The sequence below is a fragment of the Prinia subflava genome, chromosome 14 (genome assembly GCF_021018805.1).
Source record: "Prinia subflava isolate CZ2003 ecotype Zambia chromosome 14, Cam_Psub_1.2, whole genome shotgun sequence".
NCBI classification, from domain to species: Eukaryota; Metazoa; Chordata; class Aves; order Passeriformes; family Cisticolidae; genus Prinia; species Prinia subflava.
In genome coordinates, this window is record NC_086260.1 from 13,051,468 (window position 1) to 13,074,746 (window position 23,279).

Below are 23,279 nucleotides of genomic sequence, written 5' to 3' on the forward strand. Positions count from 1 at the left end.
CAGCTTTACTGGAAAGAGACAGGCTTAATTCTGGATGCTTTTCTGGTTTTGCAGGCAGAACTTCTCATCCAGCAAGGTTCTGGATATTTTTTCATTAACACCAGTGTGCCAAATATTGTAAGAGTGACACATGAGGAGACTCAAGGAGTTGCTTTGGTGAGTGCTGTATTTTGTGATTTTACAACTTTTTGGCAACCAGGTTATTGTTCTGCAGCTTCAGCACTCCTGGGCACCTTCAGCAGGTGTGGATAGAGAGGCAGTAGCTGCATTTTGGATGTGTTTGCCTGTCACAGTCGTGTTTCAGGCAGGAGTTCTTTGCACTGGCACTTTCAGGTGTAGTCTCAGTTACAGGAAATTGTTTCATTACAGCTGAGATGCACTTGTGTTCTCTGTATAAGATAAAAGCCAGCTCCAAGTACTTCACCCATTAAAACTTTGCAGTAAAGTGTTCCTGATTTCACAAACACACCATGAAGAATAATGTGGCAGAATTATTCACAAGCTACATATAAGAATAATTGGTTTCCAGAGTAATATTGGAGTATTTGCTGTAGGCCAGTACTCCTGAAAGCTTCAAATTCTTCTATCCTCTAGTGCAGTTTCAGGGTGTTCTTTAATCACAGTCCTGATTTTGTGCATGCATATCTATTAAAGAGTTTATTCTGATCTCTGTATGAAGTTCTAATGCACATTTCCACTAGAAGCTGCCACTAAAGGGCAGGTGTGCTTGACTTCACCAGGCCCAGGATATGAAATGCATTCTGCAGTGAAGAACAATAAAATTGTGTATTTGCATTGCTGCTTTCATTAGGCAAGAACTGCAAATGAAACAGGTTGCTCTAAAGAGTGGTTTTTATGAATGTATAATTTGCAGATTTGTCTTTTGAGAAGTAATGCTGATAAAGTTGTGAAATAATGATAACTCGGGTGGAAATTAGAATATCAAAAGATTTTGTGAAACATTTTGATTGTCTGTACCTGTTGTAAGTGTGAGGTGGGAATATTTTTTCCAACCAGGCACAGAGGTGAGAAAAAAGTAGAGGAGATGAGGAGTTTTTTGTATGTAACACATTGTTCAAACTCTTAATAGTGTTTTAGTCAGGTCTCCCTGATGGGTTTAACTGATGTACACGAGATAAGTTCAGTGCTCTCATCTGGAATTGAGGAGTGGAGCAGTGACAGCAAGACAGGCTTTGTGAAGTGTAGGAAGAGATTTAACTGCCTGTCAGATTAACCGAGAGAAAACTCCACTTCTAACATATTTTTAAAAACGCAACCCCACACACATTTGGGAGGTTTGTTAGCCTGTGTGCTGTGTTTGGGTTAAACCCCAGTGCAGCCCTGGTTTTCCATGGAAGCAGCAGGATGGCCTGGGAAATCAGCAGGCTCTGTCAGGCTGCTGCCACCGTGGGTGCCAGGGCAGCCAGGGGAACAGAGGAGGAGCTGGCACTAAACTCTTCTGAGGTACTAAATTCAAGTTATCCAGAGCACTGATTCCCAGGCTTCTCAGTGGGGCTGCCAAGGAGAAATTCTCTCCCTCTGGTTTTGACACAGCAGCTTCTGTGGGCATGGGTGGGTGGTAGCAGGGAGGAGTGAAGAGTGGTCACCAGTGCAATATCCCTGGATACTGGGAGCCACTGGACACTTAATGGGAGAGGAGAACAGCAGAGGTGGCTGAGACAGGAAGAGTTTTAAAAGCTGCAGTAGCCCTGCTTGCCCTTTTCCCTGTTTCCTCTCTGGTCTGCCAGCCCAGCTGAGCTCTGTTCCAGCTCCCTCCCCTGCCACATCCCCTGCCCTGCTGCCCAGCCCTGCATTAGCCACCCTCTCTGGGAACTGCTGCTGTTCTGCAAGCTGACCTTTATTAAAACTTCACATCCCTTTCTATTTCGAGGCAGAAGTAGGAGTGGTGCCCTCAAAGAACAAAATGTCAGCCCTCCCCACTGCTGCTGTGCTGACTCCCGTGGTGCTGAGAGTTCAGTGAGCTGCTCTGCCCTGGGGGGCCTGGCCTTGTCCCCTTGTTCAGAGCTCAGAGCACAGAACAGGACACCCAGCTTCACTGCTGTCCCTGGCCTAGGGGAGGGGAACAGCTGGGGATGTCCTGAGCTCTGAGGCAAGGTCAGGGAGTCACAGGAGAGCTGCAGAGCTGATGGGAGCAAGGTGTGCATGGCCTTGGGAGAGGAGACTTTGGGATGGGTGCTGAGTTCTGAGGGCTTGTGTTTGTGACCAGAGGTCTCTTTCTTCATTGGTTTATTCTCTTTATCCATTAAGAAGTGTAACATTCTCTCTCTTTAAAATTAATGGAATAATAGTTGTGTTAAAGAAATACCTGATCTGTCAGTCCTCTTTGTTGCCAGGATCTACCTCGAGGTTCTGGCTGCTCAGATGGAAAGCAGTAACAGAGTACAAACCTTACAGGAAGCAATACCAATGCTACAGGCAAAATCTTTGTCCTCGATTTTGTTTCCTTTATCACTTTGGTTTTCACTCCACTAAGAAAAGTTTTGTTGCTCTAAATGATTTGTGTGCTTTTTCTCCCGATGGCAGGAGAATAACAAGATGCCAGACTGTTCCAGATGAAGAGCTGTTAATTCACTTGGTGCCTGGGGGCTGTTTGCACTAGCTCAGTAGCATGATACTTTTTACATACATTTTAAGCTTGATTTTTATTTTGGTGGAAGAATCCTCTGTGTCTAAGCTTGGAGATTTCTGCATCCTGCCCTGAAAGCGATACAGATTTTATCCTGTGAACAAGAGACAAAAGAAGTGCCATAATGGAGTTTTCTTTTGGCATTGCAGGTGCAGCCTCTGCTCCCAGGATCAGTGACTGTAATGATTCATGACCTGTGTCTGGCTTTCCCTGCCCCAGCTGAAGCTGAAATTCATGTCTCTGATATCCAGGAGCTGTATGTGCGAGTTGTTGACAAGGTCAGTGCCTTGGCAGCAGCACTGGGGGCTGCCCTGACTCCCTGTGCTGGTCCTGAGCACAGCATCAGGCAGGGACGAGATGCTACAACAGAGAAACAACTATGACCTCCCTGTGTCTCTGTTTCTCCCTCCCAAATTTATCTCTTTAGGTTATATGTCTCAGAGTATCAGGTATCTGTTCATATTCTGTGTGGCAGCAATCTCAACTGTTGCATTTACACAGCAGATTTAATCCATAATTTATATGGACATGCTAATTTACATTTCCTCCTGTTTAAAGTGCATGTGAGCAAGTCTTTTAGGAATAGGTTTTGCCCCAAGGTCATTTTCCATATGTCAGGTTTTAAAACTGAACAGAAAAAAGCCCAGCTCATTCCACTTGCCAGCTTGGGTGTGCCTTAAACAAAAGAAGTGTTGATACTTTTGGATGTTTTAATTATGCCCTTGCCAGCTGAAGGACCTGGATTCATTCATTTCATCTGACACTAACTCCAGCTGGCAGGGATTAGTCTTTAAAATCAGTGCTAATCTAACCTTGGGGCTCTATCTCCACCACCCTACTACAAGTGTAATACAAAATAAAATGAAAATGTTTTTGCTAATGAATAAGAGTGCTTTGAATGCAAAACAACTTGGATGGGTCTGTTTCAGGTGGAGATTGGAAAAACAGTTAAGGCTTATGTCAGAGTTCTGGATGATTCAAAGAAACCTTTTCTGGCAAAATACTTCCCTGTCATGGATCTCAGGCTCAGAGCAGCATCTCAGCTTGTCTCACTTGTGTAAGTTAATGGATTTTTGCAATTAATCTGCAAATAAGAATTAGCAAAAACCACGAATAAAGGCACTAGGTTGGAGGCATGATAATATATAGTGGCTGAGATTTTACTTATTTTATTTTTGTGAAGTCTTCGTTACCTGTTAAAAGGAAAAAAAATATTATTTGTGAGGGAAATTGCCTGAACTGACAGCTTGGATGTTGCTGACTGATGAATGGGACTGCATTCCTCCAGTGTGATGTCTGCTGAAGCCTTCTGCATCTTGGAGGCAGTGACTTGGCAGGTTGTGTCAGGGGAAGGCACATCTGATGTCATCAAACTCATTGTGTCTGTCACTTGTTTCATTTTCATTTCAGGTATTTAGTGTTACAATAAGGCACAGGTTGCAAAGAGCCATCATGTGTAAAAATGAGATAATTCCTTTAACTTTGCTTCAGCCATAGTCACAGCCTTGTGGTAGAACTGCTGGGCACGGAGTCCTTTGCTTAGATATTTGTGTTTTACTCATGGAATGTCTCTCCTGGCTGGATTTCTTTGCAGCCCCCTGCGGGAGGCTCTGGATGACCACACTGCTGCATTCCTGGTGCGTGGGGTGACCATCGGGCAGACCAGCCTGGTGGCCTCTGTGGCTGACAGAAGAGGACAGAGAATCAACTCTGCTCCCCAGCAGATTGAGGTAAATCATTTAGATGAGATACATGCATAAAGCCAGTCTGTGCTGCAATGGAACAGGAATATTTAAATTATGGTTACAGTAATCAATTTGCCAGAAATTCCTCTGTCTGGGAGCTGACCTAATGCCAGTCAGATTTCAGGGTTGTTTAACTGCAGATGATGAGTTACATTTCTGCATGCTCAGTTTACTGTGATTAAGCAGCTAAAGACTCAGATTTACACTTGTACTGTTTTGTGGCATAATTCATCTGACTGAAGGATCCTGAACATAAGTATTCATATTTCTGTTTTCAGGTCTTTCCCCCATTTAGACTACTGCCAAGGAAAGTGACCCTAATTATTGGGGCCATGATTCAGGTGAGGCATCTTCTTACATATTTTCTTTATTTTGTAATTTCTGCTGTAAAAAGAATATTCATAACTGGATTTGCAGCAGTAGATATTCAAGTTGTATATATATTTATCTGCATTCCCACTGAATGGACAGACAGGATTGTTGGGGAGGGACTTTGGGCAAGGGCCTGGAGTAACAGGACACAGGGAATGGCTTCAAACCCAACCCAGGGCAGGGTCAGATGGGATTTTGGGAGGGAATTGTTCCCTGTGAGGGTGGGCAGGCCCTGGCACAGGGTGCCCAGAGCAGCTGTGGCTGCCCCTGCATCCCTGGCAGTGCCCAAGGCCAGGCTGGACACTGGGGCTGGAGCAGCCTGGGACAGGGGGAGGTGTCCCTGCCATGGAACAAGATGAGCTTTGAGGTCCCTTCCAAGCCAGCCCACTGTGTGTTTCTGTGGTGAATACTCCTATGAAGTAATTTTTTAGCCAGCTTCCTTTTTGCTTTATTGCTGGGTTGAAGGATTTGTCTTTTCATCAAAGGATTTGTATTTGCTTTTGTTAATGGAGTGTCAGCTTTTCTGGTGTTAAATACCAGCACAGCATGAGTAAATCTGTCAGCTCCATGAAATTTGGCAGGGTGGGCTTGTTGTACAAAGTGAAACACAGAGCAGAGCTCTGCACCAGGTGCTGAGGAGAAAGGGAGGTAAAGTTCTCTGAAACTTTCTGGAGTGGAGGTAGCATCAGCCTGTGACACTGTGAGGCACAGGGGGCCCTTCTGTGCTCAGCTCCTGCATTTCCCAGGCTGGCATCCTGGACCAGTGTGCAGGGGGAACAATCCCTCAGCTGCCCCGGGAAGGGGCAGGCAGCACTGAAGTCAGTGTGGTGCTGAGCAGGGAGGCTGTGCCCTGTGATGTGAGCACAGGAGCCCTCTGAAGGGTTCAGTAACTGTGCTGTGTGCTGTTCTGACAGATCACTGCTGAAGGAGGCCCCCAGCCTCTCTCCAACATCATCTTCTCCATGGACAACCAGCACATTGCATCAGTCAACAGCTCTGGGCTGCTCAGAGGAGTGGCCATTGGCACTGGGGTGGTGACAGGGGTGCTGCAGGCTGTGGATGCAGAGACAGAGAAGCTTGTGGCAGTGTCCCAGGTAATGTTTGTGCTGCTCTTGGGGGCTGGCAGGGGCTCTCTGGCTCATGGCTTTGGCTCTGAAAGGGGGCACAGAGTCTTTCTGTTACCTTGTGCACTTCTCTGGTTTCCTGAAGATGAAAACTCAGAGTTCCTTACTGCCTGGCCTCTGAACTGACACAGGTATTGGCACAGGGGTACTTTGAACAGGTAGGTAAATATTGCTGTGCCTTAAAGCAGAGTCTCACAGATAGCAGGGAGGCTTTATGGCCAGTCTGGTATCGTCAGGATTGCCTAGTGCATATAGAAAAGATGTACTCATGCCCATCTACAGAAGCCTTTCCAGCACAGCAGAAGGTTGTCCTTGCCTGCATTCCCTCTCAGGTCAGGAGGAGCCAGAGGGCAGCTGTTGCTCAAAAACCCCACGTTGTCTCCTGGGCTGCAGCAGTCTGTGTCGAGCACTGTCATCCCTGCTGTGGTCTGAACCCATCTGGGAGGTGCAAGCAGTGAATCCCTGTTCCTCCATCAGAATCTGTGTCCTTAGATTTTCCTGCAGCTGAGAGTGAGGGAGGTGAGGGCCTGCAAGGGAGCACAAGTCCCTGGGACTTGGATGAGACTCAGAGCAGCAGAACTCAGGCCAGATCTTATGACTCCTTCCTTTGAGCTGCAGGCAGCACAGCTGCTGTGAACCACAAAGCTCTGCTGCTTGAAAGGTGTCAGCACAGTCCAAGAGGACACAAAGTCATTTGTTGAAAAAATAAAATATCAAGAAGTCTCTGCTTCTTTAATGCATGGGCAGCAGTCTGCCCTGATGGTGTGACAGGAGGCAAGGTGAACTTGAAAGGTTTATCTGCTGCCCAGTGAGCTCCAGGTCTGACCTTTCCTCCCCACTGTACAGAGGGAATAAAATCTGTTAGGAATGTCCGGATATATGAAGAGGAGATATCAGAGTCACAATTGTCCTTTTATTCTCAGGTGTCCCATTTGGTGCTCTATATCCTCATTTCATTCTAACTCCTCTCCATGTCTTCCTTTACCTCCTGGGTTTCTTCATCCCTGCTGGGCCCCTGTGATCTTGTCCACTGCTGTCTCTCACCTCTCAGCTCTATCATTCATGTCATCAGTAATTTGGAGCAGATTTGTTTTTTCAATTTAGGGACCATTTTTAGATACCTATCAATCAAAGATTAATCCTTTGTAGTTTTTTACAGTCCTACTGAATTTGTCCATCTGTTTTTTCTCTGATATGTCATACAAATCATGTGGCAACAGTGATCAGATGAAGGCAAAATGGTGATTTTAGAGCCTGAAATGATTTCAGGCTCTCTGGAACCAGGCCAGTGGTTTCTGTGTGACAAGTGCTCACAGTGTGTTCCCCTCCTGCTTGCAGGACGAGGTGGAGGTTGAGGTGGTGCAGCTGGCAGCTGTGAGGATCCGGGCACCCATTACTCGAATGAAGGTTGGCACTCAGGTGAGTTGTGTGGGGTGGGCTTCTGTCACCTGCCCGTGCTGGACCTGCAGGCTGTGCCCATTCCTGTCACGTCATCTGCTGACACCACTGCAGCTCTGAGAGGAGCCACTTTTCATAAGAGACCCCCTCTCTTGATCAGTGCATTTTGAGTTTCATTCTCTTTGCTGTGGGCAGGTGTTTGGTTTGCATGCTGGCGTTACTGGGCTGGCTGGTTTCTCTCTTTGCAGATGCCAGTTTATGTCATGGGCATCACCAGCACCCAGACTCCTTTCTCCTTTGGCAATGCTGTGCCAGGGTTAACGTTCCACTGGTCTGTCACCAAGAGGGACACTCTGGATGTCAGGACAAGGCACAGTGAGGTAAAGTGTGTGTGTAGTGCATGTGTGTGCAGCTTGGGAAAAGGAAACAGCCCCATCAGGGCAGTGCAGGGAATATTGCTGCCCACTGCCTCAAAATCCAGCATCACTTGTCAGCACTGGCTGTGCTGTTTCCTTTGTGCCAATGTCTGGGCTTTCCATGAGGCAAACTTTAATCCCTTCCTCCTGTCCAAGGCTGCCTTCCAGCTTCCTGCAAACTACAACTTTGCTGTAGATGTTCATGGCAGAGTAAAGGGAAGGACAGGCCTGAAGGTTGTAGTGAAGGTCCTCGATGCTGCAGCCAACCAGTTCCACAACATGGCAAGAGAACTGTCTGACGAAATCCAGATTCAGGTAGGATGGTTTTCTTCACAATTCATGTTTAGGTATCTCCTTCAGAAATGGCTTAAAGTCTGTGTTTGAAGTGAGGAATTTGAAGTGCAGGAGTAGCTCCAGCTTTGGTTTATCTTTGAGCCCTTACTCTTGTTTGTATAATGTTTTTCATTTGGGCTCATTCAGGTCATGTGCTTATGGGGGCAGGGGGAATCTAAAGTAACTCAGGTGAACATGGGGTTCCCAACATATTTTCCCTTGAGAAATCTTCTGTTCTCATGCTGCTTACTAGTTTAGCCATAGCCCTGGAAAGAAATGCTCTTCAGAATAACTTGTAGAAGATAGTGGCTCTCCCATTCTCAAATATTCCTGTTCAGTTGTCTTGTTTTACCATATATATTATACAAGAGAAGAAAGAAAGTTACAGTTCTGTTTGGTTTTGTTTGCTTGCTTTGAAGATTAAATAAGTAAATTACTGTCTGCACACAACAGTTGGCCAAAATGCCTCTTACTTTCCAGGTGTTTGAAAAACTTCATCTAGTCACTCCAGAGGCAGAAGCAGAGCAGATCTTAATGTCTCCAAATTCCTTTATTAAACTGCAGACCAACAGGTCAGTGCTCAGTTTCCATGCTGTGACCCCTGTATCCAAACTGCAGGGCAGTTGTGTTTAATGGAGCAGTTTCAGTCCCCCAGGATCACTGTACATCCATTTAATACACAACTGACCTGCTGCTCCATGGTATCTTACCTGCTCCCTCGGGCTTTGTCAAATCTGGTATTAGATTGTAGCTGGAAAATTCATTCCCTGTTGGGAACTTCCAGATCCCTTCTTTAAAAGCTGCTGAGCCAGGTAAAGCAGTATCCTGCTGCCTGCTTCCTGTAGAGGTTTTGATGGGTGATTGAGGCTTTGTGGAATATAATTCTGTGTATTTCTCACACAGAGGTTGTGGCTGGATTTTCAGATTAAAATGTCATTTCCAAACGAGAAAGTCTTTTTACATAATCTGTTTTCAAAGACTGACATTTTAGACTCATATCAGACTTGAAATGTCGTTTTCCCAGCATAATAATGGGCAGATAGAGGCAGTAGGACACACACTGAGGGCAAAGTTTTAGAGGCAGTTACATTTTAGGGGGAGGGAACCCTTAGTTTCACAGAATCACAGAACGGTTTGTGCTGGGAGAGACCCTAAATGCGGTTTTACACATTGAAGGGGTTCCCTACTTGCTGTTTTCCTCCAGGGACCGAGTGGCCTCCCTGAGTTACCGTGTCCTGGATGGGCCAGACAGAGTCCCTGTGGTGAGGATCGATGAGAGAGGATTCCTTGTCTCGGGGTCTGTGATCGGGTCGTCAACCATCGAGGTGATTTCCCAGGAGCTCTTTGGCATCAACCAGACCCTCATAGCTGCTGTGAAGGTACTGCCAGCTCTCTTCCTTTGCACTTTCCTCAAGTGCATCTTCACTGCTGCAACAGGGATTGTTGGCTGCACTTCCTGGACTTCACTTCTGGAAAATGAGCAGTGTAGGGATTCAGAGTTCTGAGCTCCTGGGACACCAGGGAGTGTATGCCCATCATCCCTGTTCAGAAAATCCTTGAGGCAAGAATTTCCTGCCTCTGGCAGCATGAGCCTTGAGATATCCACTGCTCCTCCTATCCCTTTTTACTGTCAGCATCTTCCCTCTGTCCCAGCCAAAGGAGAAAGATGTACAATTGATTAAGTTATTTCTGGGTTTAACTCCTGTAGTCACTCTGAAGTGGCTTGGTGGATTTTTTGAATTTGAACTGTGGTATTTCCCACGATGTTCAGCTTTGCCTGTAGGACAGGGTGTGGATCTGTCCTCCTGGGAGGAGGATGAAACAAGAAACGGGGGCCCAGTGTCACTAAAGCCACCCCTGCTGGGAGGTGGTGGCAGTGAATCCCCCAGCTCTGTTACACGTGGCCTTGTTCCTTCCCTTTGGCAAGGGAAAGACATCTGCTGACTTTGGGGGTGGCTCAAATGCCATTTAGTCAGCACCCAGTGGGACTGAAGCCTGATCCCCTGGGGGAGGCTGTCCTGTATTCAGGATCAGGCAGGATGGTCCTGCTCTCTGTAGCAGGACCTATCTCACTTCAGCACCTTGTACAGCTCATCTGTTTTCCTGTACTTACAACAACTGCAGTGCCTTTATGGAAATGCTATTTTTAACCCTGTGAGGGAACACAGTTCATTTTGTGGCTGAAGAGCTGAGAGAGCTTGAGAGGTCGTGCCGAAGGTCGTGTCAGAAAACTTGTGACAGAGCAGGAGATGAGCTGCATCCATGGTGTCATTCTCAGGCACAGCTCTCCTTCACTCTGTCCTTCTTTCATAAGCTCCTGTGTTTACAAGTGTACACAATTAGGAACCAAACTGCTGCAGCAGCATCACTTAACACTTAGACCTTGAACTTGGCTCAAAGAAGAGCTCTTACATAAGTCAGGGAAGGTGGGGAAGAAGCAGTGACAGTGAGCTTAGTGTGGGACCGAGCTCAGCACTTCCCTGGGCCTGCTGCACTCAGTATTTTATTTTACTTTTTCTTGAATTAAAAAAAAAATACTTCAAAACCTGCAATGCTTTAACAGTAAAAGGCTGTTTTCATCAATATTAAATTTAGCAGCTGTCCCTGGTGGGACAGTTGCTGAGATTTTAAAGTAAAGCAAGCTTGATAATCTGTCAGGGAAATGGGGGTTTTGTTGGCTTGTAACCACAGCTTGTTGGGCTGAGATCTGTGTGCATGGAGATTTTAACTGATGGAGCCAGCCTGTGGAGCAGGCAGTGGGATATACTGATACTACAGCCACTTTCTTTTTTTTTTTTTCTTCTTTTTTGGATTCACCAAAGATGTATTTTGCTTGAGGCCAAATTTGTCCTTTCCTTTTCAAGTTCTGACATGTACATTTTCAGTTTGCAGAGTTTTATGTTTTAGCTGAGCCTCTTAGGTCAGGAAAATAAAGGGATTTTTCTGTAAGATAAGCTTGAGGCCTTCTTTTAAAGTAGTTTTCTCAATATATTAGAGGGGGTTTTCTTCCACTGTCCATCCATTATTTATTTTCCAACAGCTGTAACAAAAAGAGCAGATGTAGTTACTTTTGTTGGGTAATTTTGCTCGTAAGTTAATCAAGAATAGTGATATGCTATTTAAAAGCCAAAAGAATAGGTTGTCAAGTCTTTGTCTTCAGAAAACCTTTCTTCCCTGGAGTGTTAGTGCAGAAACGTGGGGGTGTGCACATATGGTTAATCTAGAGGAGCAGACTCTCCTAAGGAGTCTGGAGCAGTTCCCAGCTCCTGTCTGGGCTGAGGAGAGGCACTGAGGGAGCAGAGCTGAGCCTGTGACCCCGCAGGGTTTGCCAGCTCTGCCTGCAGCAGCCTGGCTTTGTCACCCTGTGCAGAGGAGCTGGGCACCAGGGACCATCCCATCCCCTTACATTGTGAGTTACCCTTCGATACCTGGGCAATGAACTGCACCCTTTATTTCAGGAATTATTAGCAGAGAGGTCTAGGGGCCACTTGTTCTCTTGCACGTCCAAGGAACCTTAACAGTTTGAACTCACAGTGCTGTGTTCCCTGAAGTCTGTGTGTGGTGCATGTTTCTACATGATTATTGCTTGTTTCAGCTCCCAGGGTACTGGAAGAAAAGGGCTAAGAAATATCAGCTGTGAGGGTTGAGAGCAGGCAGAGCACGGCAGGACAGCACGTTCTCCTGGGGTGGCTGTAGAGCAGATGGCAGCAGGCTGTGGAGTCCCCATGCAGGGATGCCCAGGAGCTGCACACGGTCCTGGCAGCTGGCCCTGGGTGTCCCAGCCTGGCTGGGGGCTGCACTGGGCAGTGGCAGGGGCCCCTTTCAGCCTGGGCACTGGAGATGCTGAGTGTGACAGCCTCACGTGTTAGTCCTGGCATATGGCTGGGTGCAGATGGCTCATAAAGGCAGCTCTGAATATTTACATAATAAGAACTCTTGTAGATTATTTTTATAGGGGCATTGTAAAAAGCAATTTAATTTTCCTGCTCACTGCTGATGTTTTTCCAGGTCTGCCCCATCTCCTACCTGAGGATCTCCATGAGGCCCGTTCTGCTCTCCCAGAACAAGGAGGCACTGCTGGCCCTGCCCCTGGGTGTGACTCTGACATTTACAGTCCATTTCCACGATAACTCTGGGGATACTTTCCACTCACACAATGCTGTGCTCAACTTTGCCACCAACAGGTGGGTACCTGCCAAGGGTGGTCATCACAGAGGGCAAAAAAGGCCAGACGCACACAGAACAAAGGCTGTTCCAAAGAACACACACAGAACAAAGGCTGTTCCAAAGATACCCAGTGAAGATCCAGCCTGGGCAGGGATTAGCAGGCAGGGGTTTGTCTCTGCAGCCTGCAGAGGCAGTGGCAGGAAGGAGAGCTGCAGCTAGCAATCGATATTCCCTAGGCATGGAAAGCTGCCCAGATGAGCAGGTCCCAGCGGGGCTGCAGGAGCTGTGCTGTGCTCTGAGTGACTCTGAATCATCCCCCTGCACGCAGCAGTGGCCCAGAGGAACCTGATCCAGCAGCCCCAGCCTGTCCCAGTGCTGTGCTCACTGACCCTCTGAGGGCTTATGTAAGGGGAACGTTCTGGATCAGGGCTGTCTCCTCACACAGGCTTGTACAACCTCCTGCAGCAGGGACAAGCCTCCAAAGGCCTTCTGGTCTCTGCCTCACAGGATAAATGCTGTGAAGCAGCCTCCTGTGGTCTCCAGTAAAACACCACTAATGGTGTTACTGAAATGTGGCTTGTTCCCTGCAGAGCACCTTGCTGGATTTGGGTAAATACCAGAACTGGCACTCCAATGGCATTGCTGTGTCTGGGAAGTTGCATATTTGTGTTCAGGTTTCCTGGCTTCCTAACTCCCTTGAGAGAAGGGAAAAGAGAGAGATGATGTCATTCTAAAGCTCTACAAGTCTCACAATTAGGAAGCAGTTTTCATGCATAATTACAATCTTGGTATTTCCTCAGCGTACTGACAACTGAGAACTGCAATTTGCCTCCATGGCACCTAAATAATTTTTACCATTTCCTTACTTTGCTGGACTTCCTCAGATGGCTGCTGCTGAAAACAAGCAGCCAGCCATCTGAAGAGCTGGATACCTCCCCTATTTTAGAGATAATGGCATTACCAAGCCTGCCTTCATGCAGCAGCACTTCTGTTTGTGTGCAGAGACGACTTCGTGCAGATCGCCAAGGGAGCCGCCAACAACACCTTCGTGGTCAGGACTGTGAACGTGGGGCTGACCCTGCTCCGGGTGTGGGATGCAGAGCACAGTGGCACTGCAGACTACATCCCCCTGCCTGTGCAGCATGCCATCTTCCCAGAGCTGCCAGACGTGGTGGTGGGGGACGTGCTGTGCCTCAGGACCTCGCTGACGGCCCAGGACGGTGAGTGGCCTCCAGCTGGGTGGGTTGGCAGCCATTCCATGGGGCCAGCGTGCCTCTGGTTCACCCTTAGCAAAACTGCATGCATAATTTATCATGCTCGTTCACAATCAAATGTCGCTGTTCTTGTTAAGGGTAAAAACAGGTTTTAATAATAATTTTAGTTGCACCGTGCAGTATGTCTTTTTTATTGAATTCCTGAGTGTGACACTTCAGACATTTCTATTCCATTCGCTGGAAAGGCCTGCCTCTGTGGAGCTCCTGCTTCTGTGGAGCTCCTGCAGAGTCAGGGCTGCCTTCACTCACTGTGTTTGATTGTTGGTATTAATGGGCTTGTGTCAGAAGAACTGCTGGGCAGTGGCACACAGTGACACACGAGTGGTTCCTGGGCATGGGAGGTGTGTGCCCTGCCTGGCAGTGCCACTCTCAGTGGATTCTGGGCATGGGAGGTGTGTGCCCTGCCTGGCAGTGCCACTCTCAGTGGATTCTGGGCATGGGAGGTGTGTGCCCTGCCTGGCAGTGCCACTCACACACACCAGAGTGCCCAGGAAATGCTGCAGTTGGCAGCAGGGTGTTGAGCAGTGCCCCGTGGTGTTTTCCAGGCCTGCCAGGCGTGTGGAGCTCCTCCTCAAGTGCTCTCCTTCTGGTGGACTCCAAGACTGGCGTGGCGCTGGCAAGGGACCCTGGGGTGGTCACTGTGTACTACGAGATCCCCGGGTTACTGAAAACCTACAGAGAGGTGAGGCACTGCTCCCCTCCTGCTCAGCTTGCCTGCTCTGGGCTGGACCCTCACCAGTCTGTGTGCTAGGGGATTTTTGTTGTTGTTATAAATATTTAGAAACGTTCTTTTAGAAATGCAGATGGTTGGGAAGTATTTGGTATGTGTCCAAAAAGATCATGTTTTTTTAAACATCTGTGCTAAGGAGGAAAATGTAGCATAACAATTTTGGTTTTTCACCTCTGCTGTTCTTACTGTACATTGTGATTCTTTGCTGGCTGAGTTGTTTCCAGGTTAACCAGGTTTTGAGTGTGGCTGCAGTTACAGATGAAGCCTCACTGCAGGATGAGATGGCAGCAGGAACATGGCTCAAGCGTTGTGCCATGCATCACTGATCAGAAGTACTCCGTTAAATTATTTTGTTTATCTGCAATGCAATTGTACTGTTGACACAATCCACTGCATCAGCCAGCATAAGCACTAGACATTCTTTTTAAATTAAATTTAGACATAGAGCTTTATGCATATTAACTTCTGGGGGTTGGCTAGGAAGACAAAATGTTTTTGCTAGCTTAAATTGCTTAGAAAGGCAGTTTCTAATATTAGAGAAATGTGGGATTTCAAAGAAAAACTTCACCTCGTGGAGTCTTCACAACCAATCCAGTCTGGTTTTGCCTTAATTTTTATTTGTTGAAACAGTTGTTGGTGACAATGTGCTTCATCCTTTTCTCAGATCGTGATTAATGCCCCCCAGAGGACCACAGCAATGCATGTCAGTGGCTTGCAGGCAAGCCTGCAGGGAGTGGCAGCCTCTAAAGTCATAGTTTCTATTGGGGAAACAAACAAAAATTTGAGAGGTATGATTAACAAATATTTATGCTGATGGTTTGTGTGTTGATGGATTCATGATGCTTTGGTTTGTGTTATGGGGCTTTTGTTTGTTGTTTAAGGAACCCCAAATGCCTTTCTAGAGTCCCAGCAGCTCTAGGAGCCATGGGACAGAATTTGGAAGGTGTTCTGGGGCACTGTTAATATTTCACAACTAATAAAATCAGTGGATTTCAGTAGAAGCACCATTTTTGATCATATAAACAACAGTTAATGGGCAGTCAGCTAATTGCTTTTATGTTTAATTGCAGTTGCCTTCTTGGAGTTGTTATATTTTCTTACTTAGTTACCATTCTTAAATCTTTTACAGAGCTTATCACCAGTTGGAATCAATAGAAAGATTAAGCATCATATTGTGTCCTCTATTTAATAAGCTGTATTTTGTGTGATTGTAGATCCTTTTAGCTTTTAGCTTAACAATTAGCACTTCTTCCAACAGTATTTTATTTTGCCATATGTAAATTATTAGCCTACCAAAAAATCATCTTGCCAGATACTAAAATCTAACTCGAGGCTCCCAGGATTGTATAAGTTATTCAGGAGACATCTGAGCAGAAAATTCTCTCCAGCTTATTCTTTCCTGTAAATAAATTATTCCTGTCAAGAAAACCCCACAACATATAAAATTTTCATTGCTGTCTCTCTGGGATTAGACCTGAGCAAGGACACTGTCTGTGATTTCCAACTGTTTCAAGATCTTCATAACCTTGTAAAACTACTTCAGAAGGTGGTAGAATAACCCAATACTACAAGCCATGATTTTGCTTTTAATTAATTCAAATTAATTAGTTACAATTTTATTTTGTAATTAATTAGAGATCCTTTTTCCCTCCCTCTAGGGGAGTGTTCACCTGCTCAGACTGAAGCCATTGCTGAGTTACAACCCCAGTCCATTATCAGCTGCCACCTCGATTTCAACAGTGATGCCTTTGACTTCCCAGCACAGGACATTTTTGTGGCAGAACCTGGATTTGATGCAGTTTCAGGTAAGATGTGACAAGATGCCAGCTGCAGACAAACACAAGCTCCTTGGCCCAGCAGATTCCACAGAGTCCCAGCATCATGGGCTGGGTTGGAGGGACCCTAAATCCCACCCAGTGCCACCCCTGCCATGGCAGGGACACCTCCCACTGTCCCAGGCTGCTCCAGCCCCAGTGTCCAACCTGGCCTTGCTCTGGGCACCTGTGCCAGAGCCTCCCCTCACTCACAGGGCAGGATTTCTTCTTAATATCCAATATAAACCTCCTTTCTTTCCTTCTGAAGCTTTTTTTTCTCCTCTGGGCTTTGCTGTGTAGGACCTCAGGCCTCAGTGAGTTGTTCACATGGACATTTCTTGTTTCAGTGGGTTTTCTGCCTGTGACAAAATCTTGTGTTGGTTTTCAGAGAAGGCCAGGAGTCAGTGGCAGTCCCACTTGATGTTTTTCAGAGTTTTCATAGTAAGTCAGAGCAGCAAAGGAGCACTCAAGTGACTATTCCAAAAGTGGAATGTACCCCCAAAACATCATGAGCTGGGTCTGAAAAAGGGGGAAATTGCTAGAAACTGTGGAGCTGGAAATTGTACAAGTCTACAAAATGTGTTACTGCTTTGAAAGTATAATGTCATTTAGAACAGAACCAATCCACCAGGGACTGTACATAAAGAACATTAATTATCTGTTCGATTCATCCCTGCACCCATTGTGTAAACCCCTATTCTAGCCTGCATTCTACCCTCTCTTACTTAGCTAGGAGAAGAAAATAAGGGGAAAATATGCACCTGGCAAGTTCTCCTTGTTACTGATGCTTTTTATCTTCCATTCTCTGGGAAGTTTTTGCTACCCTTGCTGCTAATAACAGATTAATTGGTCCCATATGAGACTAGAAACACGGTGAGTATATAACTTTTAAAGGAGCTTTTATAAATAAACTACATCTGCACAGACTTGATGATGGTGATGGTAGCTGGCTAAAATTTTAGCACTAGTTGAAAAGAATATGCAATAGGATGTTCAGTCTTGTTTTCAAAAAAGCCTTTCAGCATTAGCATAAATGTTATGTTCAAAGTGGAACTGAGCCTCAGTGGCATATTAAAATAAAATGTGACTGGAAGTTACCAGCACAGTGCTTTTTCCATGATGTTCAGTTTGGGACAAGGAGCAATCCTGCAGTGGCAGTGCTGGGATTGTGGTGTTTGCCTCAGCAGACACTGTCCCAACCCATCTGTGCCTCATCACGCCGCTGGCTGAGCTTCACTGTCACTGTAGGACACAGAATGAACCACACAGACTCCATGAATGCTCAGAAGGCTGGAGAGAGAGGTTATTCAAAAATAGGATTTCTTTATATACTATTTACAGAGACCAATCTGATTGGATGGGCACAGTTAACATCACCACAGCCACATTGGTCAAGCCAGAGGGGCCATCGGGAAGTGCCTCCTCTAAAAGGAGTGAATAACAAAGATACTGTCAGCAAAACATTTCTTTTTGTGTACAACAAATCTCCTGGGAAAGAAATTTCACAAACCCAAACATGAAATCAGGGCTACACCTCTCCACCTTTCTAGCTTTTCCCTGAGGATGTCCCAGCAGGAGAGGAGCCCCTACAGGCGAGGTGTATCCTGCAGGACACTCCACGTGCTCCATCAGGATGCACAGCCTGGTGTGTGTTCCTGCAGGACACTCCACGTGCTCCATCAGGATGCACAGCCTCAGTTTGTGTTTTGCAGGACACTCCACGTGCTCCAGCAGGATGCACAGCCTCAGTTTGTGTTTTGCAGGACACTCCACGTGCTCCATCAGGATGCACAGCCTCAGTTTGTGTTCTGCAGGACACTACACGTGCTCCAGCAGGATGCACAGCCTCAGTTTGTGTTCTGCAGGACACTCCACGTGCTCCAGCAGGATGCACAGCCTCAGTTTGTGTTTTGCAGGACACTCCACGTGCTCCAGCAGGATGCACAGCCTCAGTTTGTGTTCTGCAGGACACTCCACGTGCTCCAGCAGGATGCACAGCCTCAGTTTGTGTTTTGCAGGACACTACACGTGCTCCAGCAGGATGCACAGCCTCAGTTTGTGTTCCTGCAGGACACTACACGTGCTCCATCAGGATGCACAGCCTGTCGGACCAGCAGCTGAGGCAGCTGAGCAGGAGCAGGGCGCTGCTGCGGGTGACGGCGGCGCTGCGCGGCGGTGCAGGGCCCGGGCAGCAGCTGGGAGCAGAGCTGCCCTTCAACCGCTGGTTCTACGCCGACCAGGCTGAGATGCTGCTCAGCAACCAGGACGGCAGCTCCGTGCTCAAGATCTTCGGTGCCACGGAGATCCTGGACAGCCTGGAGGTGAGGACGTGCCCCAGCACTGCTGGAGGCTTTGGGAGCTGTCACACGCAGCTCGCCAGTGCAGGGCACTCCCTGCCATCCCTGCCCTGGGATGATGGGGAAATGCTGCTCTTGGAATGTGCTCCTCCTCTGGTTTCACTGTTCACAGGATCCTGGAGTGGTTGGGGTTGGCAGGGTCCCCGGAGCCCCTCCTGTTCCAGGGCATTGCCAGGGGGTGCCACTCGCTCACCTGCCCTGGGGTTTGGGGTGGTGCAGGTGTGCCAGGCTCACCTGGCCTCAGCCTGGCATGTGTGAACAGCTCGTGGGCCAGGAGGCAGAAACCTGCCTGAGCCCTGTGGCAGGGGCAGTCTCACCCAATTATTGTGTGTGACTGAGTGCCCATGGCTCCCACAGCCCAGGAAGGCTCTGTGTGAGGGGTCAGCCCAGAGCTGGGGAAGGGGCAGGTGAGGGGGCACCCTTGGCAGTGGGCAGGGGAAATGCTGCAGGTGTCATGTAAAGGTGCAGCTGATGCTCTGGAGGGGTGCATTGCTGTGTCTGGACTCACCATGGCTGGCAGCTCTCCTGGGATGGGATGTGCTGTCTGTCCCCAGCAGTCTGTCTCAGGTTGGGTGTTCTGTGCAGGTGAAATGTGAGTCCCCAGCAGTGAAGGTGCTGCAGAAGGAGAAGTCCTACGGGCTGCCCAGCTACGTGGTGTACACTGTGAGCCTGGCTGACCCCAGAGTGCCCAGCCAGGGCTCCCTGTCCACTACTCTGACTGTGTCCAGCCCCATGACAGACCAGTCCCTCACCATCCCAGTGACAGTGATCTACCTGACTGACAGGACCATTGCAGCCATGAGATGTAAGTTCTGTATGCCAGGAGAAACCTTCAGCTTCTCTGATGTTTATGGGGTTAACTCTTACAGCAGATAGGAGAAGATGCCCTTTTTAACTCAACATTGCCTCCTCTTACTCAATTCTGCAGATGAAGCCAGTCTCTTCCAGCAGTTTGTTGAGTCTTACCAGGTGATGATCTTCACCCTTTTTGCACTCTTAGCAGGGACAGCTGTTATGATCATAGGTAAGAGAAGGAAGGATTGCACAAGTTGTTTTTTTATTTCCCATATCTTTTTACAACATGTTAGCTGTAAGATGGAAAGGAATGATTGCCATCTGAAATGATTTTGGTTTGTTTTTCAACTGTCTTGCAGCCTACCATGCATTTTTCTCTCCCAATGGACAGCACAATCAGCCCGTGTTCCACCCAAGGACAAGTCTCCAGCTCACCCCTAACAGTAAGCAGCTGTCAGCAGTAGGAAGTGAATTAATTGATTAGTCTGGCCATGGCACTGAATTGAGTGTAGGAAGGTCTGTAACCAAGATTGGCAATGAACAATAATTCCCATTCTCACAGATGGGTTTCAGATACAGGGGGCTGCAGGCCTGGTTGTAAACACAAGTGCCTGATGCTGCAGATAAAATGAGGCAAATTCAAGTGAACATCTCTTGCTGAGGGGAAATGTGTTGTGCCCCCCTCAGATTTAAAAGTGCTGAGCAGGAAGGCCCCCAGTGTTTGATACTTGCAGGACACCTTTTCAAGAGGCACCAGGCTGAAGGGACGATATCCCTTTGGGTGGATGTCACCTTCCCTGGCAGTGCCAGAGAAGATGGGGAGCAGTCACTGCTGTCCTCTCCCGGTGCTCCTGAGGGTGACTGTGTCTTCTCCTGCCCGTTCCAGGTCCCGTGGTGTCCCCTGCACATTCCTTCAGCTCCCAGGGCTCCAGCAGGCAGCCCAGCCCCTCGGCCACGCTCTGGAGCACGGGCTACGCCTCTCGGTAGGGGCACTGCTCCTGCTGCTCCTGCTGGAAATGGAATAAAAACACCACAAATGCACAGTGCAGTGCCTTAGCCAGCTCAGCAGCTGCAGCCGTCGGGATCTAACTCAAGCTCGCTCTGCAATACAGCTAGCTCCTTAATTTATTTATTGTTTTTAGTCTTTAGGGCTCTTTGAGTTTATTTTTTTCTGTCAGTGCTTCAATTCTCAAAAGCTTGTTTTATCTGTGTTGCTGCCCTCACAGAAAGCAGTGTTTATGCTAATCTGGCTTTCTTGCACTCTTCAAGCCACTAGAAGTTACATCTAAGTTGGAGTGATAACAATTTTTTTACTTTTTGTAAAAACTAGATTTCTTTTTAATGAGTTTTTTTAAAAAAAGGGAAATTAGAAAAACAGACGAAATATGAGCCAAAAATGTGAAGGATTGTATATTTTGAAGAGCTAGTTTTTATTTTGCGTTCCAAAAACTCAGGAATGTATTGCACTGATAAGTGTTCTTACGTTTAGCCTTACACTGGGATTCATCAGCTGGTTTAATATGCTGATTTTTAAACAATATGCTGGTGTAGCATGAGAAATGCTGGAACAACTGTGAATAATTTGGAAATATTTTTACAACAACAATTTAAAAAGGAAAAAAAAAGAAACCCAGAACTTAGTATGGCTTCCTTTGGGTACAACTGCAGTATTCCTTGGTACTGTGAGCACTTTTTTGGACTGGGAATGTGAAAGCATGTGCCTTCTCAGTGACCTCTCTTCTGGTAGGAATCCTTTATTTTTGAGGATATAATCACATCCCAGTCACTTTTATTTGTAAGCAGAGTTTAGCAGCTATCAGGTAAGGGTTTTGTTTACATACAACAAGCATCCCAGTTTTAACTGTGAATAATATTCTGGCTGTCTGAACTTTCCTAAGCACCATAAGGAAAGTGAAATAACAAAATACTCCATGCAAAATGCTTAGTGTGCAGAACTATGCAGGCAAATGGATGAATGGAATGCAGACCCAGTGCATGGCGTAGAGTTTTGGTTTCACTCAGTGTTACAAACAGAGGGATTGTTACATGGAATTGTACTGAGCCTTGTTTAACTTGCTGCCTAGTTTTGGGGAAATTGTGCCTTAAGTGCTAGTACTACTTAAAAAGGTCAGTTTGGATGTAGATAATCATTTGAATCTGTATTAAAGCTTTTTAAGACTCCTTTGTTTTGAATTTTCTTGTGGTTTGGCTGTTCAGAATATAGCACTGGATTATATTATTTAATAAAGCTTTTAAAGGTTCCCTTTTCTTTGCTGTTCATGGATTTTCTGTGGTTTGGCTGTTTAGAATTTAGCACTGGGCTGTTGTTTGAACTGCACTTCCCACAGCCCCTCAGTGTTTGCAATCATGATTTTCCAGTTTTAATTTTCACTTTTATTGACAATGTAATGTTTTTAAATATTTTGACACTTTTTCAACCACTATTTGCTGTCAGGGATTTCTCTCAGTTTTCACTAAGCATCTTCAGTTCCTGTTGAAATCAGTGATGACTGTAGAAGCAGCTCCTAATTTTCTAGATTTGTTCAAACTTCCCATTTTGTTCATTTGGGTTTTAAAGGAAAGATGTGATCATTTTCCACTTCCATTCAGCAAGAAACTAAAGGGCTATGAATATCTCAGTGCTACTGTGATAAGCCCTTCAGAAATGATTAAAGGAGAGATTTTGCTCTCCTGTTGCTTCCCTTTCCCACTCAGAAGTCTGGCAGTGAATGTTCTGAAAAACAAACTGCTCCAAGTGGTGGGAGTACTTTGGCAAATGCTCGCTGTTTATTTTCTTTCTTTAGGCAAGTAGTTGCAGTCTCCTGGCAAGAAAAAATAAAGTATTGAAGTAGGGAGCTGGTGTGAGTCACGAGCCAACCTCTCCTGCAAGCAACAACCAGGCTTTTGCCTTGAGGAGCTCCCCTGACCTGTGGGGTCATTCCTGGGCCAGGGGCTTTGGGGATTTATTTACATTTTTCTGAGCAGGTTGGTGCCAGTGTAAAGAATATTTTTTTTTTTTTTTTTTTTTTTTTTTTTTTTTTTTTTTTTTTGTAAATAAAGTGAGATTTGGGGGTTTGCATTTAAAGCTGAATTTTCCCCCCGTTCACTTACTGCTTGTTTCCTGACTGTTTGCTCCCCTGAGAGGGAGAAGGGCTGCTGGGAATGTGTCTGTTCCCAGTGTCTGTGCAAGGTCCAGGTCTGAAATGTCTGAGTTTCTCAGGCAGCCAAGCAGTGCCAGCCCAGGGGAAATGTCTGAATTTCTCAGGTGGCCAAGCAGTGCCAGCCCCAGCCTCAGTCCCTTCCCATCCAGCAGGAGATTTGGTGTGGGTTCATCACCTCGTGCTGGTACAGGCACGAGAGGTTTTTGTTTTAACAACTAAAAGAAGCAAACCTGAGCAGTGAGTAGTGAAATCACTGAGCCAATGCCCTGGGCTGTCCTCACAGCCATTGTTAGCAGGGCTAGGTTAAGATTGGTCTTGAAGCTAATACAGCATCAGCCTAATCTTTGTTTCTTCTCTAGCCCCTTTAAAGAGCAAGGCAGATGATGAGTGAAGCACTGCACACACCTTTTCCCTGCAGCTCTTTCTGCTGGGCAGCCAGGTTACAGTGTGGTTCCTCAGGGAGCTTTTCCTGGCAGCTCTGCTGTCTCTGGGAGGGATGGAGCTGTACAGGTGTCAGTCCAGCTCTTGGCTGACCCCTGCGTTTGTGTGCAGATGAAGGCACTCACACCTTCCCTGCTGGGCTGTTGATTTATTTTGGCATCCATGAGGACATGTCATGAACATCTCCAATGGTTTGGTGGTTCAGGGCTCCCCGGGAAGCTTGGGCAGTTTCCCCATCCCAGTTTCCCCAGTTAGGCTCAGCTGTGGTGCATTGCCTGCAGCTGTGGTGCATTGCCTGCGGCTGTGGTGCATTGCCTGCAGCTGTGGTGCATTGCCTGCAGCTGTGGTGCATTGCCTGCAGCTGTGGTGCATTGCCTGCAGCTGTGGTGCATTGCCTGCGGCTGTGGTGCATTGCCTGCAGCTGTGCTGGGCTGTGTCTCCTGTCCCAGCACTGCAGCTCTCCTCTCCTTGCAGGAGCCCTGGAGATAGATAATGTTTGCTTTTC

The 23,279-nt window shown here is 46.9% G+C and overlaps 1 protein-coding gene across 1 annotated transcript in view; it reads left to right on the forward strand.

Annotated features, from left to right (window-relative positions):
* The window catches only part of NUP210 (nucleoporin 210), a 47,721-nt gene extending 26,288 nt beyond the window's left edge, over window positions 1-21,433 (forward strand). Inside the window, exons 20-40 of the mRNA XM_063411484.1 lie at window positions 55-156; window positions 2,797-2,925; window positions 3,577-3,704; window positions 4,242-4,377; window positions 4,671-4,733; window positions 5,679-5,858; window positions 7,227-7,307; window positions 7,535-7,666; window positions 7,859-8,017; window positions 8,516-8,607; window positions 9,240-9,414; window positions 12,044-12,219; window positions 13,205-13,422; window positions 14,022-14,158; window positions 14,871-14,994; window positions 15,865-16,011; window positions 18,091-18,341; window positions 18,963-19,182; window positions 19,306-19,401; window positions 19,532-19,615; window positions 20,059-21,433. Coding sequence (XP_063267554.1) covers window positions 55-156; window positions 2,797-2,925; window positions 3,577-3,704; window positions 4,242-4,377; window positions 4,671-4,733; window positions 5,679-5,858; window positions 7,227-7,307; window positions 7,535-7,666; window positions 7,859-8,017; window positions 8,516-8,607; window positions 9,240-9,414; window positions 12,044-12,219; window positions 13,205-13,422; window positions 14,022-14,158; window positions 14,871-14,994; window positions 15,865-16,011; window positions 18,091-18,341; window positions 18,963-19,182; window positions 19,306-19,401; window positions 19,532-19,615; window positions 20,059-20,159 — 2,931 coding nt within the window. The 3' untranslated portion in view covers window positions 20,160-21,433. The remainder of the gene's footprint in view (window positions 1-54; window positions 157-2,796; window positions 2,926-3,576; window positions 3,705-4,241; window positions 4,378-4,670; window positions 4,734-5,678; window positions 5,859-7,226; window positions 7,308-7,534; window positions 7,667-7,858; window positions 8,018-8,515; window positions 8,608-9,239; window positions 9,415-12,043; window positions 12,220-13,204; window positions 13,423-14,021; window positions 14,159-14,870; window positions 14,995-15,864; window positions 16,012-18,090; window positions 18,342-18,962; window positions 19,183-19,305; window positions 19,402-19,531; window positions 19,616-20,058) is intronic.
* Window positions 21,434-23,279: the final 1,846 nt, after the last annotated feature.